General features: G+C 42.2%; 1 protein-coding gene across 1 annotated transcript in view; it reads right to left on the reverse strand.

The window, feature by feature from the left end:
• Positions 1 to 19316, reverse strand: part of GAPVD1 (GTPase activating protein and VPS9 domains 1) — a 45293-nt gene that overhangs the window by 1385 nt on the left and 24592 nt on the right. Inside the window, exons 15-25 of the mRNA XM_007471493.1 lie at positions 16129 to 16216; positions 15064 to 15144; positions 14821 to 14897; positions 11616 to 11682; positions 9834 to 9963; positions 7630 to 7739; positions 6784 to 6943; positions 5566 to 5753; positions 4433 to 4646; positions 2197 to 2269; positions 725 to 922 (exon numbers count right to left, since the gene is read on the reverse strand). Coding sequence (XP_007471555.1) covers positions 725 to 922; positions 2197 to 2269; positions 4433 to 4646; positions 5566 to 5753; positions 6784 to 6943; positions 7630 to 7739; positions 9834 to 9963; positions 11616 to 11682; positions 14821 to 14897; positions 15064 to 15144; positions 16129 to 16216 — 1386 coding nt within the window. The remainder of the gene's footprint in view (positions 1 to 724; positions 923 to 2196; positions 2270 to 4432; positions 4647 to 5565; positions 5754 to 6783; positions 6944 to 7629; positions 7740 to 9833; positions 9964 to 11615; positions 11683 to 14820; positions 14898 to 15063; positions 15145 to 16128; positions 16217 to 19316) is intronic.

Genomic DNA, 19316 nt, shown 5'->3' on the forward strand with positions numbered 1-19316 from the left:
AATATATATATATATATATATATATATATATTGTACAATTACAAAATATGAGGCTAAAAGAGGAGAAAGATGATTGGTAAATGTAGTAGTTTATGTGATAAGTACTATGAAGAATTCAATGAGAAAGAAGATGGTAAAAACATGATAAGGGCTTCCCTGGTGGCACAGTGGTTAAGAATCTGCTTGCCAATGCAGGGGACACGGGCTCGAGCCCTGGTCCAGGAAGATCCCACATGCCTTGGAGCAACTAAGCCTGCATGCCTATAGCCCGTGCTCCGCAACAAGAGAAGCCACCGCAATGAGAAGCCCACGCACCGCAACGAAGAGAAACCTCCGCTCGACACAACTAGAGAAAGCCCATGTGCAGCAACAAAGACCCAACGCAGCCAAAAACAAATAAATTTACTTAAAAAAACAAACATGATAAAAAGAACTTGCCCTCATTCATTCTTTTATTCAGTAATTATCTACTGAGTTCCAACCAAGACCTTCAGGCACTGCTTTAAAAGCTAAAAATGTTCTAGCAATCTAGTCCTCCCCTCCTTTCTTTTGAAAATCCTAACTTCTGTACAGAACAAAACTTGACATTAGATACTTCCTTTCTGGGTAACACAGAGCTTGAAACTTGTAAAAGAGCCAAAGTCTCTAACATCTGGTGACATCTGCACCACCCGACTCAGGACACCAAATAAACTATTCTCACTAACAGTAGTGAGGGACCCACCTTTATCAACACAAAAACCAAAACAGGGACGAAGTCATCTGCTCCTGGGACAGAGTCCTCATTGGCCAGGCTCAGGAGGTTCATGATCGTGGAGCACATTCTCAGGATGCACTGCACTTTGTCCCGAGGCGTCTTGTAAGCACTTATTGTCCTGATTTCTGACTGTGCAGATGGCCACGGTGCCTCCCGAAGATAAACCTACGTGAGACAACACAGAGACAGTTAGACAGATCTTGGATCAAACGGCAACTACGTGCAGCGAACAAAGCAACCTCCACATCAGGAGGCCGAAGGGTAAGGTTGTTGTTGCCTTTCCCTTTTTCCAGTAAAACCAAATCGCGATTCCTCCCCATCCTCCCACTTAGGATTGAAGCTTAACTTTTAAACTTTTAAATTATTTGCTTTGCATTTTAAAATAAAACCACCCAGGGGAATTCCCTGGCAGTCCATTGGTTAGGACTCTGTGCTCTCACTGCCACGGGCCTGGGTTTGATCCCTGGTTGGGGAACTAAGATCCCGCAAGCCCCGGGCGTGGCCCCCCACAAAAAAACCACCTAGATATATATTAATAGAGGCATATGATAACACAGAACCTAGAACTCACAAAATTTCAAACAATTATCTTTCTTAAAGAGCTAGAATGGAACTTATCTCTGTATTGTAGCTGATTCCAAAAGCACAAACAAGCTACTTTTAAGATACTTTAAAAATTAATATGTACCTTTGTTGCAGTAGTTCTAGAAATCGAAGACAATTAAAAATTTTATGCCAATTTATGTTTGGATTTTATTATTATTATTTTTTGGCCACGCCATGCGGCATGCAGGATTTTAGTTCCCTGACCAGGGATGAACCCGTGTCCCCTGCACTGGGAGCACAGAGTCTTAACCACTGGACTGCCAGGGAAGTCCCCTTAATGTTTGGATTTTAATAAAACAACCAGAAAACTCGTATACCTAAAACGTTCCTATTTTCAGATTTTGTAAGAGTTGTATGACAGATAAAAATGCTAATATTAATAACTAAAAGGTAATTTTGAGGTCACATTCAGATTCAATTCGCTCTCCTGGACAGTAGTTTTCACACTCTTTGAAGTACCACCAGATCCCTTCTTCATATGGGACTTTCCTGCAGAAATGTGACTATAAAAGCATCAGTGCAGAGCACTGCTGCCCCAGGAGGAGCAGCGCTATGGACAGGAAGATCCGCCTGCAGGGGCTGGCGTCAGGGCAGGGGCTCCTCCATGCTGGCCCTCCCTCCTCTCCACTACTAAGGTCCCTTCCCAGGCCAGGGAATTTTAATCCGTGGAAGGACCTTTGAGAACTTTACAGTTACATCAAATTGCATCTAGTGCAAGTGGTGGTGTACAACTTATTACATTCTGCTTCCTTGAAAAACTGGTAACATGCACATGGTATACCAAGCAATTTTTAATTAAATAATACCACCCACACTATATAAACCTGTATTACCTCTGGTATCTGAAGAGCTCTGTGATTTGCAGTCACTACTTTAGACAATCTCTGAATATGTTCATGAAGAACTCTGAAAACCCCCAAAAATACATAAGTAAATATATATTTCAGAAAATAAGGTACACCGATAGTCATAACTGATTTTTTTCAAAACATTTAAAACGTTTTAAACTTACTTCTAGATACAGATTACAAATACAGTTGAGACTATCTCTTAGCTGTAAGTACTCTGTCTTGTCAAAAAAACCCCTCATATTTAGGATCTGCTTTGAAACGCTGAGTGAGCCAACGGGATGCAGAGAGAAAAGCAGAGAAGCCCTCCTTTCCCGGGACCAGACCAGCATTCCAGGGGGGAAAGCAGAGGAGCCCTTAGCCTAGAAGCTAACTGGACAACTAACTGGTAAATAGGCCAAGAGGAAGTAGAGGGATCGGGGGTCAGAAACCAAAGATCAGAGATGCTTAGACAAGGGACTCTGAGGACACTCCACCTCTCATTTCAGAGATGACAATAACTAGGCTTAAAAAGGAGAAGGGGGCTTCCCTGGTGGTGCAGTGGTTGGGAGTCCGCCTGCCAATGCGGGGGACGCGGGTTCGTGCCCCGGTCCGGGAGGATCCCACGTGCCGCGGGGCGGCTGGGGCCGTGAGCCATGGCCGCTGAGCCTGCGCATCCGGAGCCTGTGCTCCGCGGCGGGAGAGGCCGCGGCAGTGAGAGGCCCGCGTACCGCGAGGCTAAACCCAGCTTTCCTGACTTCGAGTGTTCTTTCCAGAACACAGGATTAACTCTCCACTCTACAAACCCACAGAAACACCACGGAAGAGAGGGTAGGAAGAACCTGCTTCAAAGGTGCTCTTTGCAGTAAGTACAGTTTGAATGTCCCCATTCCTCATCCCACTGTGGAAGCCAAAAACTGGTGCTCTGGAAAGAAAACAGGGCCCATTTGGCAAATTCCACACAGAAACTTGGGGAGGGGTAAAAAGCCTCTGAGACTATGAACAAGCGAGAGAGGCAGGTTGGAATAAGCCTAACCCACCCACAGGAAAGTGAACTTTCTCAAATGTACATACAATATTGTAAAATTTCCATGAAAAAAAAATCTTATGGAAACAACCAATGCCCCACCCTATTACATGGGCCCTTGAGAGTCGCCCACAGAGAGAGCCCATGTCACTGCTGGGGGGCACGGTGGCCATCTCAACATGCTTGGGGCAGAAACAGCATTGTAAAGCAGTGGTCAAGAAAATGCAGAAGAGGGAAAAAAAAGCTAAGTCATCCATAGCCTCATTACCCCAAAATAACCACTGTTATCATTCCAGATTTTTTTTTCAAGATTAATTTTTTTAGGTTTACTTTTAAAAATAGGCTTTATTGAGATATAATTCATATACCATACAATTCCAGATATTTTGATTTTCAAATATATAACTTTTCATTCCAAACAAATAATAAGCATATATTATAATAGAAGTCACGCACTGTGCTTGATGCCCTCCCTGATGGAGTGATGAATAAAAGCACTATGCTGCTGCTCTCACAGAGGGAACAATCCAGTGGGGGATACAGGCATTCATCAATCGATCACACAAACCAGTGGTCAGGAACAGGGGCGATTCTGCCCCCAAGGGACATCTGGCAATGTCTGGAGACACCCTTGGTTCTCACACCTGGCAGGGTACTACTGGCCTGTAGCATATAGAGGTCAGGGATGCTGATAAATGTCCTACAATGCACAGGACAGCCTCCCACTTCAAATAATTATCTGGCCCAAAATGTCAGTAGTGCCAGCTTGAGAAACCATGCCTGCAACAAATGTAAAACCGCAACTGTGGCAAGTGCTAAAGAAAGGTATCCAGGCCTGAGGGAGGGTTGACAGGGCATTTAACCTAGTCAGAAAGGCCAGGAAATGTTTCCCCGAGGAAGTGATGTCTGAGTCAAGATCTGAAGGATAAGAGTAGGTAGAAGAAAGAAAGGAAGAACAGCTGAGACAGAGTAAACAGCAGTGCCGTCCACAAAGGCCGTACCAATTTATACACCCTGCAGCCTGATTCCCCACATCTCTGAAAACAGAGTATTTTCATTCTTTCTGATAACTCTAATAGGTGAAAAAAGGTAACATGTATTTTTTCCTTTACTACTCAGATACTAAGTCTCACGTATAGCTTGTCTAAAATAATGGGGTTGGCTGGTATATTCCTCCTTAGTCCAACACAGGCCGTTACACTTAGAAGCACTCACTGGTCACGGAGTATGTCCCCGTCCTGATTAGGGTAGAAGGCAAGTTTGAAGATCCGATTCATCACACTTCGCTCAATGGCGAGCTGGGCATCCTGAAGCTGCTCCTCACTCGCATTCTGCCATATGACATCCTGGGCCATGGCGCCATAAAGGAACTGCAGAAAATCTTCCACCTGAGCAGTTTTATCATCAGCTGCCGTGAGTTTCTGGAAGTCTCCAATGCAAAATAATAATTTTTAAAATACAGTATTTAAATCATTTCAAATAGGAAATTATTAGAATACATTTTTTTTTTTTTTTGGTGGTACGCGGGCCTCTCACAGTTGTGGCCTCTCCCGTTGCGGAGCACAGGCTCCGGACGCACAGGCTCAGTGGCCATGGCTCACGGGCCCAGCCGCTCCGCGGCATGTGGGATCTTCCCGGACCGGGGCACGAACCCGTGTCCCCTGCATCGGCAGGCGGACTCTCAACCACTGCGCCACCAGGGAAGCCCTAGAATTCATTTTAATCCACTAGCTATGCAGATACCATGCTCTTAAAGCCAAAAGTATCTGGGCATGGTTTATTTTGGAAGAAAATGTAGCCAAATCATTAAAAACAGGAGAACGGTAAGAAATATGTAGAAGTTTAAGAACAAGAGGTTTGTTACAAAAAGATATGCTTTGTTTTAAAAAAAAAAAATTTAAAAAAAAGAGAAAAATTGTGTGGATCCCAAACTTTGTAATTCTCCCAACTTTTTTTTTTTTTTTTGCAGTACGCGAGCCTCTCACTGTTGTGGTCTTTCCCGTTGAGGAGCACAGGCTCCGGACGCGCAGGCTCAAGGGCCCAGCCGCTCTGCGGCATGTAGGATCTTCCCGGACCGGGGCACGAACCTGTGTCCCCTGCATTGGCAGGCGGACTCTCAACCACTGCGCCACCGGGGAAGCCCTCTCCCAAATTTTTAATAAACTACAGATATTCAATCCAGGATAAACATGGAATTTATTGGTCTGACTTCAAGGTTTAATAACTAAGAAATAATTGCTAATTTAAGGAACTTCTCTTAGACAGGCAGGTACTCAAAAAAAGCAGCAAAAGAAAAATTCCCAAATCTTCCCAATAACACACAGCTTAACCTAAAGGTCTCTAGTTACCTTGAATGAATTCCCTGATCTTCTTTTCTTTGCTCTCGAGCAGCAACCTCACACAGACAGTGGTGAAGTATCGATTGGCCACCTCTTTGTCCCGCAAAACCCTCTGCAGTAGCCTTTCCAGGTGAGCCTGCGTGGTCTGCAGTCCTTGTCGACAACGAGTGAGGTAAGCAATATAGGGGGCCCTTTTCCTGAAAGGAAATACGCTCTGCAGGACATCATACATACACGGTGCACGCTTTCTTCGGAGACTAAGAGTCCTGATTTTTCCTTAAATGAAAAAACTACTTAGAAGACTTTGGTTTTACAGATTAGCATGTCAGACTGCAGACAACCATCCTGAGGGCTAATTATGCTCCAGATCAAGAAACAGAACCAGATGCAAGGATGTAATGTACAGCATAGGGAATAGAATCAATGTTTTATAACAACTTTAAATGGAGTATAATCTGTAAAAAAAAGCGAATCACTATGTTGTACACCTGAAACGAATATAACATTGTAAATCAACTACAATTTTTTTAAAAAAAGAAAGAAACAGAACTATTCTGCATGTGTGTCAAGAACATCATCTACTGGGCTGAACACTTAGCCCGTTAATTCCCTAAACATTGCTAAGTCCCTTTGCATCGTTGGTCTGCTATTTTTGGAGCAGTCTCCATGCTGGTAGAACCTCATACTTAACGGGAAGTTGACTGCTACAATGACTAGAATAACAACAAAATACAGGTTAATATACTGCTAGATCATTAAACATACCACTAATTATTTGCTTACAGTCTAAACATAGCAATCATTAGAGCACCCATTCCCTAAGTCTCTTTACTTCCTAAGCTTCTCAACTACATTTTAATGTCAGCAAGGGACTGGCAACAGACAAAGGGTAGTGATTCCAAGACCTACACCTGCTTCCCTTGTCCAAGGAAGCAGTCTTTTCTATCCCTCTAAAAAAGGGAAATGATATCCTAGTTATACTGGCGCCCCCTCCGCTAAAGGTGGGGCAAAGCTGAAGTGAACTGCACTCTGTGTTAGGAAGAGCTGCTCATTTATAACTACATTTCCAGACTAAATATCCAAATGTATTCCTTGGAAATCTACATCCAGGTAAACACAGCCAAGCACTTTGTGGTGAGCCTAGATTCATTTCTGAAATAAGGACCGAGAAGAAAATACCTGCAGCTGAAAAGAGGTGTATAAGTGAAACATGTGGGGTATAATTACCTATAGTCCTCAGCGATAGAAGCCAGTAGCTTCCTACAAGTCCTGTTATCAAAGCGGCACACACAACGCATTGTTTCTTGAAGTTGAGCCATTAAGTTTTTATCTTGTAAATTAATTGCTTCAGCTATTTGAACTTTTAGGAAGCAGACAATTTCATTGTCTAAATAAAAAAATAAAAATTCTGTTATTGTTGAGAATTTCCACAGGCTTTTCATAAGCTGAAGGTCATCCCTCAGCCTTTGGGATGTCAATTATGCTTGTATCAGTAGAACTAAGCAGTATCAATCAGAGAACATTTTAATGAGCCATCAATAATCAAAGTGCCCTTAACTGATAGCTAATATAAATGTATTACATTGAACTGTACAGAACTGCTGTAGAGTTTTTTATTTTTATTTTTTTAATAAATTTATTATTTTATTTATTTATTTTTGGCTATGTTGTGTCTTCATTGTTGCGTGTGGGCTCTCTCTAGTTGTGGTGAGCAGGGGCTACTCTTCATTGCAGTGCTAGGGCTTCTCATTGTGGTGGCTTCTCCTGTTGCGGAGCATGGGCTCTAGGTGCGTGGGCTTCAGTAGTTGTGGCTCACGGACTCAGTAGTTGTGGCTCGTGGGCTCTAGAGCACAGGCTCAATAGTTGTGGCACACGGGCTTAGTTGCTCCGTGGCATGAGGGATCTTCCCGGACCAGGGCTTGAACCCGTGTCCCCTGCATTGGCAGGCGGATTCCTAACCACTGTGCCACCAGGGAAGCCCTGCTGTATAGTTTAAATACAGTTGAATACTGGCAGTTCATATGGTTCAACGTATAAATATAGGAAAAAATAAACTATCAGGCAGCAACTTACCTTCTGGGTCTGTATGGTCTGGTAAACCATTCCTTGTTGAATGGGTTAGCACTGGGAAAGCAACAGAATCCGCAGAACAAAGAGCAAGCCTCAGTTTCTTTTTTGCATCTCTGAAGAATGAGTTGAAGATACATTAATTTCTTTGTTCACATATGGTCAGATTTTATGAACTATTATCATATTTACTATACAAATCAATAGGCTACCACGTCAGGACTCCAATGTTTCAAGTGGTCATAAATAAAAGATAATTTTCAACTTACTGACACCTCACTCTTAAGGAGTGGGCTTTCTAGTTACCTGAGAAGCAAGGCTGCAAAAGTGCTCTGGGCAAGGACCATTCGGTAAAGTCACCAGAATCAAACAAATCCTTTCTGACCTTCTAACATACGCTGAGTTCTATGCTAAGCACTACGAGGAGAGTCAAGGCTGGATTACGCCCAGGCTGGGAGGGAGTCAGCAGAAGTCGTCAGATCCATCTCACCACCCACACTTAGGAAGCCTTCTACCACATCTCTTGAGGAATGTTGATCTTGCCACAAGACAAGCTGACCCCCGACAAGAAGCCCTTTCTGTTGCCTTGCTGCTTGAAACTTTGTGTTGAGCCAAAACCTGCTTCTTTTCAACTTCCGCCACTGAACCACCTGCCACCACCACGCAGAGCACCCTTCAGTAAGGCGTCACCCTCCACGCAGGGCAGCCCTTCATACTGGGAGGAGAATGTAGGGTGTGGACCAGAGCTTCTTCTAAGCGTCCAACGCTGCCATCCAAAAAAAGGAGTCGAAACACCTCCAAGAACAAGCCAGAGTTTGATCCTCCTGCAGGATTATCACTTGTCCACCTCATCTGACTAGTTCTGAGTCCTTCCTTATTGGTTTGCTTCCTCTAAAACGAGTAACTTACAAATCAACCCAAACAAATGTAATATTTGCCTACTTTGCAGAGACTCCAAGTCTATATAACAGTAAAGTCATGGCTGGAAAATAAAAATTTAAATCTTTAAAAATTGTGAATCACTGTGTTGTACCCCTGAAACTTATATAATATTATATACCAACTATATCTCAATAAAAGTAAATAAATAAAATAAAATGATATGCTGCTTAGAGTCTGCTTTAAATTAATTGGGGGAGGAGGTAAACATGAAACAATATGGGCCACATATTAGTAACTGTTAAATCTAGGTAACAGACACATCACTGTACTCTTCCATTTTTGTACATACTTGAATATTTCTAAAATAAAAAGTTTAAAAACAGAGAAACAAAGACAGAGGCAAAGTCAGAGATAAAACAGAGAGATGGACGGATGATCAGTGCTTTAAAAGTGATAATCCGTGTCTGGAAAAACACAGGTTCCCTGTGAAACGAAAGCAAATTTTTCAGGCTCCTAAAATCATTTTCTTTCTCAAGCCCTGTTAGAAATGGAGAGACCTGCCCAGGTAATGAGGAGAATGACAAACTGGGAGGCTTACTGGGGACAGTGGGTCATTCAACAACTCTGCAGTGGACCCTCCTTCTACCTCAGTCCTGCCCTAGCACCTCTCACACACAGAGCTGGGAATTCTGCACAGGCACAGGCACTGCCACTGTTCCATTTAAATTACTCATGTGGGGCCTCACTGGTGGCACAGTGGTTAAGAATCCACCTGCCAATGCAGGAGACACGGGTTCAAGCCCTGGTCCGGGAAGATTCCACATGCTGTGGAGCCACTAAGCCCACATGCCACAACTACTGAGCCTGCACTCTAGAGCCCTCGAGCCACAACTACTGAAGCCCACATGCCACAACTACTTGAAGCCCGTGAGCCTAGAGCCCGTGCTCCGCAATAGGAGAAGCCACCGCAATGAGAAGCCCGCGCACCGCAACGAAGAGTAGCCCCCGCTCACCGCAACTAGAGAAAGCACACGCACAGCAACAAAGACCCAACGCAGCCATAAATAAATAAATAAATAAAATAAATTACTTATGTGGCCCCTGTGAGCATATGAGGTTTTCTTGTTTTTGTTTTCAATCCCTGAATTAAAGCCTTTGATGTATGACATCCACAAGGGAAGCAAAGTATTCTCAGTGAATAGTATTTCATTCTTATCTCTCTGCTTTACACACTTATTAAGTGACTCAATGAAACACCTGACTTGAAGTGACTGCAATGGTGATGAAAAGTTCAAACCCAAAGGTCCTAAATCCTATAAAAAAAATACCTGTAAGAGAAAGCTGAATCCTGAGGGTGGGCGGCTTGGCTTGCGGAATCTGGGAGATCGTCAGCTGAGATGTTTTGCAGGGTTTCGTCACGAGGCGAATCATGCGCACTCTCACCATCACCCATAACTTCTAAACAAAACCCAGCCCCCCAAAAGGATAAGCATGTTAATCTGGAACATTCTGGCACTGGTAGGTATTCAGAGCAACTCAACAATAAATTAACTTGTGCCTTCCAACAAGAGTTCTTTGAAAGAAAAAGGAAAAAAGGAACTTCAAACACTTAACTAAATTATTGATAGCAGTGATAATATATCAAGAGAGCAGTTGTTGAAAATAGTTTTACTTCTTATCTGAATCCTAATCTAAAACAATGAAAGTCTTTATTAACTTAATAAGGATAATACTCTGTAATCACGATCACTGAACCACAGAACTAAAAGGGGCCTCAAAAATCATTTCAGGGCTTCCCTGGTGGCGCAGTGGTTGAGAGTCTGCCTGCCGATGCGGGGGACACGGGTTCGTGCCCCGGTCCGGGAGGATCCCACATGCCGCGGAGCGGCTGGGCCCGTGAGCCATGGCCGCTGAGCCTGCGCGTCCGGAGCCTGTGCTCCACAACGGGAGAGGCCACAACAGTGAGAGGCCCGCATACTGAAAAAAAAAAAAAATCATTTCACGTAACACCCTCATTTTACAGACATGGAATCCTGCCCAGTCAGAAAACAGCTGCCTGTGAACCCCTTGGCCAGGCCGCACTGAGGTCTCCGGTCCTCATTACCAAGGCTGCTCCCACTGCCTGAGAATGAGCTGGGTACAAACTCACAAATGCAGCCAGGACAGACCTGTGGTTCCCACAGTTGTTTTTAATTAATCAATTTAGTTAATACATGCATGTATAAAATCAAAAGAAATAAAAGTTCCTTAGTGTAATAAAGATACTGTGTCTATGTAGGAAAAATACCTTTATTCTTAGGAGATAGTTTCAAATGCCGCAGGAAAAAAAAATATATAGAAAGTGTGGCAAAATGTTAACAATTGATAAGTCTAGGTAGACGGAATATAGACCTTCACTGTTCTATTCCTTCAACTTGTTATTTTAAAACTTTTCAAAAACAAAAAAAAAAGTGTAGGATGGGACTTCCCTGGTCATCTGGTGGGTAAGACTCCGGGAGGCCAGATTCGATCCCTGGTTGGGGAACTAGATCCCGCATGCTGCAACTAAGAGACTGTATGCCGCAACTAAGAAGTCCACGTGCCGCAACAAAGATCCCTCGTGTCGCGACTAAGACCCGGCACAACCAAAATAAATATAAGTTAAAAAAAAAAGATGTAGGAAGTTCTCCTCTCAGGCTCCCTATGAGTCCCCCGCTGAGTCAACTCATGTTACCAGTTTATCAGAGATTCTTCCAGAGATACTCTAATTTATCTTGGGAATTGTGCCATATTTTTCTGACAACTCTTCAAAAGTAGCTATTACAAGGTTGCTTTTATTTTTTATTTATTTTTATTTTTTGCAGTGCGCGGGCCTCTCACTGTTGCGGCCTCTCCCGCTGTGGAGCACAGGCTCCGGACACGCAGGCTCAGTGGCCATGGCTCACAGGCCCAGCTGCTCCACGGCATGTGGGACCTTCACGGACCGGGGCACGAACCCGCGTGCCCTGCATCGGCAGGCGGACTCCCAACCACTGCGCCACCAGGAAAGCCCACAAGGTTACTTTTAATTCGGACCATCTTTACCACTGTGATACGAGAGTTACTATTCCATTCTTTATCATGATTATCACCTGCACTTTCGTAGTTTGCCAGTGCTCCTTCACTGGGACTGGTTCGTTTAATGGCATTCCAGGTCATCTGAAGGGGAAAGGAGAGGGAGAGAATTAGCTCCCCTTGGTTTGCACCCACTCTGATGTTAGTACGACACCAGTAGCATAATCCCAAAGGCGGATTAGGAGGTAAGACTTAAAAAGAGCACATATCTCAGTGTTATAAGAGGCACCATGCAGCTGCCTATTCATCCCATTTCTAGGTCTGAGAGCCTTGCCAAAGCACGAAATTGGGAGGATTACTCCACTTTCTCATCATCGTCAGAATTCTGCATGACAGTGTCAAAAAGTTCAGTGCAGACTGAATGGATGATGGGTTTCTAAAGTGTTTACACTCAAATCACTGTTATTATCAATTCATGCTACCAGAATTTCCAACACTGCACTTTTAGATGCAGACTTCATTTATTCAGACATCTCTATGCTGAAGGAGGAAAAAAAGTACTCCAACTTCAAATTAAAGCCTTTTAAATAATACTTTTAAAATGTCTTCCTCCACTCTTCCTTCATGAATCTCTCTCACTACACCACATTCGGAAACTTCAGATATTCATATTCTGTCTTACTAAATCTCACTATGACAGTACAGCTGCTGGATTTAGAGCACTTCTGTGCGTGCAATGGTGTCAGAGGCACTCCTAGAGAATCCAGACACTGTTGGGGAGTGCTGGAATTGTACCTGGGGTGCACAGAGAAAAAGCTTATCACAATCACAGGTGCAGCACTGGTTACTGACTGGCCCACTATCCGGTCAGCAAAATCGGCACATCAAAATGTTTGCTTGGAGTCAGATGGCAGAGTCACTAATTAACGGTTAACAAAGCCAAGAAGTGCTACAGATCTATGGGACAAAATATAGTTCCACAGTGAAATGCAAACTCCTGAGACAGATCTAGGCCAAGCAGGTAATGTCTACATTCTGGTAGAATCCCATTTTTAAAAAAGTCTTAAAACAGATAAAAATCACTAGAATTTATATATGTGTACGTGTTAATAGCAGCTAATATTAACAGCAGCTAACATTTATTGAGCATGTACCACGTGCCAGGAACTGTGCTAAACACCTTATATGAATGATCTCAATTAATCATCGCAACAACCCTACATGGAGGTACTACTATCACCCCCATTTTTAAGAAGAAGAAATCAAGGTAGAAAGAGGTTAAGTAGTGTGCTCATAGGCTCTTCTTTTGTTTCTATGAAAAAAATATTTAGTGTTCGTGTCTCCGTAAAATTGTGGTAAACTGTAGGGAGAAACGATTTCCAAAATAATATAATCTTTCTGCTACAATGATGTTTGAATGCATGATGATAGAGTCCTAATAAAATCTGATCTTCGAAATGTAAACTGATAAAACCTTTATCATTACAAAATCTTTTTTTTTGCTATTGGTTTTGAGTGCTGTTGAGGGCTCTAAAAAAGGGTTAAACATAGTGAAAGCAATAACGTTGCTTATAACTTTTATTTCTGTAACACCGTTCTTAAAAATTTTATCTGAGGACAACGATTAAAATAGACAAAAAATGCTATATACACAAAGCTGTGAGCAGTATTTTCATAGTAAAAAAAAATGGATACAATTTAAATATCGAAAAGCAAGAGAATGTTCACACCGCAATAAAATAATGATAGATGATCTCAGAGCCAATAAGAATTATTAAAAAACCAACTATGTCAAGCAGAAATTGGGACAGGGTTTATGAAATAACATGTGGTAAAAGAATACAAAGTTACATACACACTCTGATTTCATCATGAAAAGCCATGTATAGATAAGGAAAGATTGGGAGAGAACATGAAAAAAAGAAAATTAAGGCGGCGAGATTATGGACTGACTGTTAAGAAATTCCCTCTCATAACATTTTAAAAAATTGACTTAATGATACTTTTCTTTGAGTCATTAATTAGGAGTGGGTAGAAATTTCTGCACCAGTAGGGAAGCTAAACTGCTTGAATCAAACACAAACAAAATGAAATATTTTATGGAAAAAAACTTACTCTACTTAGCTTACAGTTTAGGCACCAGGGACTAAGAAAAATGTATTGCCTAAAGACACGAGTAAAAAACTAATTTATAACTTCTCCAAAGTTATTAATTCAACATTTTGAAAACCTGAGATTTTATTAAGAGCATTCTACTCTGTGAATGGTGGTGGTGTTCTAAAGCCAGGAGCATGGTAAGAAAACGTAAAAATCTTGCCAAAAGGATGCCTTTCCACTGCTTCTCAATCAGGCTGTAAGTCCCTAAAGAACAAGAGTCATGTGTGATTTGACTGAACACCTACCACACTTAGCACAGTGCCTGGCATGAGTCAGATGTTCAACAAGCATTTGTTGACTGAATGAGATAGGTTTGACTGCTCTCAGCAGGGAACCTGGCCTGAAAGCACAGCTCCTGCTGTTTAAAACCCTTTATTCCAGGCAAGTCACCTCATCAAATAAACAGGGACATGGCAACGTCTACATGTATTTTAGAACTAGACATGACAATAACTATGCATTGAAATGGGATTCTACCTGTACTACACTGAGCTCTTTGAGGAGGATGTTCTTTTGAAACCTACCCCACTTTTAAATAAAAGTCTTCATTTTACCTTAGTAGGATAACATAATTTAAAATCAAGACAAGAAAAAGAGAGGTGAGAAATTAATGTCCCTCTAGACGTTCTTCAGTCACTGGAGACAGTATACAGCTATCAAACTCAAGGTTGGGTCATCAACACTACCTCTCATACTTTTTCCTTTTAGGGTGTTCATTCATAATATGCCAAAAAGAAGCTTCAAAAATACAAATGCTGAATGAGGTAAGAACCCAACCCCTAGTTGTATTTTCCTTGGGTCAGATAGCAATGTTAAAATGATTCAAGCTGTAAAAAATTGGTAAAGTTTATAAATTTACAATATTGTTTGAACACGTATCACGAAAAAAGGAAATGATTAGGTAAAATAGAATTTCACAATGATCCTGAATAATCAAGAACTATAGATGGAAATAAATTTAGAATTGTACGATCAACGTTAAAGAAAACTATTCAGTCCATGATCCAAAGATGTGGCATGCATAGCACTAAAACCATCACCATACTTTCCTAAAAGGCACTGTGTGTCATCATCCCACTAAAATGTCGGGTTCTAGGGTAGGCCTAGAGGCTCAGGATCAGGGGCCTCATCATAAACGGAAGTTATGATAATGAGGATGATGATGGTGGTGGCAGTCTGCAGGAAGAGCGCACTGAGATTCACTGTGGCCGCCAACTGGAAACCACAGAGCTATGAAGAACATACTCCCCACTGTACACACACAGACACACTCTTCTAAGAAGGCAACGCTTATGGCACCCAAGAAAAAGTGTTATGAAATATGTGCTCTGGGAATGAAGGAGCCAGGAAGTCCATGGGTCTACAAACCTGTGAGTGTTGAGAATCTGTCAGGCCCCAGATCATCTTTGTCTTTTTCTTGTTTTTCTTTCTTTCTAAATGGTATAGGAGCTGGAAATTAAATAAAGTCAGTAGTGTGACATATAACATACTGCACTACTCGGAAGATAGCAGTCATTCTGGGGTTAACTGGTGTGCCAACATTTCTAAGTGGAAGGAAGGTGAAAAGTTTAAAAGCTAAGAAATCCCGAGTGTCAACTGATAATCATTCTTAAAATAGCATTGAAGGTGCTTAAAGAAGCTTCCAGAATCTCCTTTGGGGTCATCTGCCACAGGAAGAATGATTTAACAGGAATCTATTGGGAGTGAATCAAAACCACTGCCTCTTAACCTCTGCTCAAAACACGACACATACAAAGCTCTGAGCCTCAGTCTCTCCTCCTAAAGTGGGCTTGAATCTGGAGTGAAAGCGGTGCTCCGCGGCTCCTGAGCACCACAGTGCCGAGAAGAGGCCTTTGGAGGAAGCCCTTCCCTCTAATCCTGCATGATCTCTCCTTCCTGGAAGAGATGCTTTTGCCAACTCAAATTTCAATACCTACTGGTATGATGTTAGGCTATTCACAAGAAAAGCAAACAATTCTACACAACTGCATTCCAGAATAAACACTAATATTCAGGGTATTATCATTCTCAATGAACATAAACATAAGAAGCTTAAGTTTATTCCAGGAATGTAAAGGATAAATTTTCTATGTTTGTTTACTAATAGCATCCTTTTTTCCTGAAATAATTATTAGCAATACGTATGTCAAAAATCCTATATATTTAACTTCAATGGTATATGATATTCAAACAACCGTGACCTGCCTGCCTTTCATTTATGAAACCACTGCCACTTCCTGCAAAGAACAGGAACTGTCACTTCCAAAGCTGTACCTTAGCATTCACCTGAGTGAAATCATTTTCCATACCCTCAAAACAACAAGAAACTGAGGCCCCGCAGGCCTCACGGAGGAGGTCAGATTCTGGCTCCTCTGAAAGAGATTTTGGGGCTTCTTGTTGCTGATATCACATTCTGATATTTTATAAAATTACCTTTGGGCATGGCAGAAACAAAACGCTTTCTCCACCAAGGTCTGTTCCTGTCTGATTTCTCATCATCGCTATCTTTGCGTTCTTCAGTCTGCAGAAAAAGCATGATGCTTTATTTGGAGTTGGACAGCAGAATAAATTACTATGAAAAGGATTTTAGTTAGTCTGTGAAATACAAAAACCACTAGTTTTTCTTCAAAGCAAAACTGTTCTTATTGTTGTACAGGCAACTTCTGGAACAGGGATGTATACCTTTCAAGCACCAGACTATGATGGATCACTTGAGGGTAGGCACTATCTCATTACTGTCAGTAAACCAAAAGCTTAATACAGAGTCTAGCATAGAGTAGGCACTCAATAAATACTCATATGGGATGAATAAATGCAATGCACATAAAATCTAGAGGGGTAGTAGAGATGGTAGCAGTAATATTAATAATAAAACTATGTATGTACTGTGTGCCAAACACTGAACGTAAGGACATATATTATCTCATTTAAACTTCACAGTAGCCTTAAAAGATAAATACTATTATTAAGCCCTTTTTATAGATGAGAAATATGAGGCTAAAGAAGGTTATCTCCTCATCTTCCCAAAGTTATACAGACTGTATGCGGCACAGCCGGGACTCAAACCTATATCTGACCAACTTCAAAGTTCATGTTTTGATCACCAATTATAATGAGTTACTATTAAGACCACATGTCAAAAGGCAGAACTGTAATTCCTGTACTAACCTATCATGTGACTTTAGACAAATCATTTTATTTCTGTGTTTTCATCTACAAAACTGGAACTAAAAATACCTTCTCTAAGGGCATCCATGTGAATGGGATATCAGAACCTAAGCACAGGAATGGCATCCAGGGAGGGTTTAGCGGTGGGGATGGGATATTGATTACATACAGGGGGACTGATCAAATAAGTACATACATGAAGAATAATGAAAGCAGTTTTCTCACTGCTGGAGAAGGGAACTGCAAATATGGAATGGAAGGAAGATGAAATGAATTCTGTTGTTTTTAGACTGGAAATGGTTCTGTACATATAAAGAGAAAGATATAGAAATAAATACACATGTAAATGTGCAAGTACACACACACACACACACACACACACACACTCTCTCTCTCTCTCCCTAGCTCTGTCAACTGAGAGGTCCTGGGAGCAGCTACACCCCTGCAGCAAAGAGCACACCTAATAGCCAGATCCTGATTTCTAAAAACCATTTTCTACTAAAAGGAACATGGGCTCCTTGGAGAAAGGGCTGATTCCAGGACTAAAGCAGACACAATACAATACAAGCTTATAACATTTTGTTCCAGAAAGCAGAGAGATACTCAAAGAAAGATACCCAAATGTCAAAAGAACACAGGAGCCAGCTTGAAGGGGTGACCATTGGCCAAATCAGGGACAACTGGGCTTCAAAATAAATGGCCGTAAAAAAAATAAATATAAAAAATAAATGGCCATAACAAACCCATTGACTAAAAATAGAAAATCATGAGACCACAGATATGATTAATAAGTGGATAAATTTAAAATTTGAGAAAGAACAGGATATTTACATATTTTCAACGGCCTCTCTCCTCCCAGAAATACTTATTAATTACAAAGGGGAAAAGAGTAACTTACAGTAGTGAAGCCTGGCAGACAACACCTTCATCAAGTGAGCCAAGTGAACACCAGAGTAGTGGGACACATTTAAATTGTGTGCTACCTGGTAGCATGCAGTGAAATGAACACAGTGTCACTTTAGTGATATTCCTGCCTAAGATGAATAACCTGAATCTAATCATGAGAAAATATCAAGCAGACCCAAATTGAGGGACATTCTAGAAAATAACGCCTGTAACTTTCAAGAGTATAGGGACTTCCCTGGTGGCCCAATGGTTAAGAATCTGCCTACCAATGCAGAGGACATGGATTCGAGCCCTGGTCCGGGAAGATCCCACATGCCGCAGAGCAACTAAGTCCGTGCACCACAACTACTGAGCCTGCATGCTGCAACTACTGAAGCCTGCGCACCCAGAGCCCGTGCTCCGCGACAAGAGAAGCCACCACAATGAGAAGCCCGTGCACCACAACCAAGACTAGCCCCCACTCACTGCAACTAGAGAAAGCCCGCGCACAGCAACGAAGACCCAATGCAGCCAAAAATTAATTAATTAATTAATTAATTAATTTTTAGAAAAGAGCATAAAGGTCGTGAAAGTCAAGGAGAAACTGAGGAAATGTCCTAGACTGAAAGAGACTAAAGGGACTTCCCTGGTGGTGCAGTGGTTAAGAATCCGCCTGCCAATGCAGGGGACATGGGTTCGAGCCCTGGTCCAGGAAGATCCCACATGCCACGGAGCAACTAAGCCCATGCGCCACAACTACCAAGCCTGCGCTCTAGGGCCCGCGAGCCACAACTACTGAGGCCGCATGCCACAACTACTGAAGCCTGCGCGCCTAGAGCCCATGCTCCACAACAAAGAGAAGCCCCCACTCGCTGCAACTAGAGAAAGCCCACGCGCAACAACGAAGACCCAACACAGCCAAAAAGAAAGAGAGAAAGACTAAAAAGACATGACAACTAAATACAAGATGTGATTTTGAATGGGATCCTTTCACTATAAAGAACGTTACTGGGACAATAGGAGACACATGAATGGGGTATGAAAATTATCATTAATGTATTGATACATTATTATTTTATTTTATCTTATTTATTTATTTTTTGTGGTATGCGGGCCTCTCACTGCTGCGGCCCCTCCCGCTGTGGAGCACAGGCTCCGGACGTGCAGGCTTAGCGGCCATGGCTCACGGGCCCAGCCGCTCCGCGGCATGTGGGATCCTCCGGGACTGGGGCACGAACCCGTGTCCCCAGCATCAGCAGGCGGACTCTCAACCACTGCGCCACCAGGGAAGCTCTGACACATTATTATTAATGTATGAATTTTAATCTCCTGATGTTGATGGTTGTACTATGACGTGTAGGGGAAGGTGCTTGCTTGTAGGAAACTTACACTAAAGTATTCATAGGTGATGGAGCATTGGAGCATCAGGTTGGCAACTTACTCTCACATGGTTGCGGGGGAGGTTCTTTGTATCTACTTCCAACTTTTTAGTAACTCTGTGATTGTTTCAAAATTGAAAATAACGCACTGGAAAAAAAGAAAATAAGTACTTCCTCTAATCATTTCTG

The sequence above is a fragment of the Lipotes vexillifer genome, unplaced genomic scaffold, assembly GCF_000442215.2.
Source record: "Lipotes vexillifer unplaced genomic scaffold, Lipotes_vexillifer_v1.1 scaffold1600, whole genome shotgun sequence".
Lineage (NCBI taxonomy): Eukaryota > Metazoa > Chordata > Mammalia > Artiodactyla > Lipotidae > Lipotes > Lipotes vexillifer.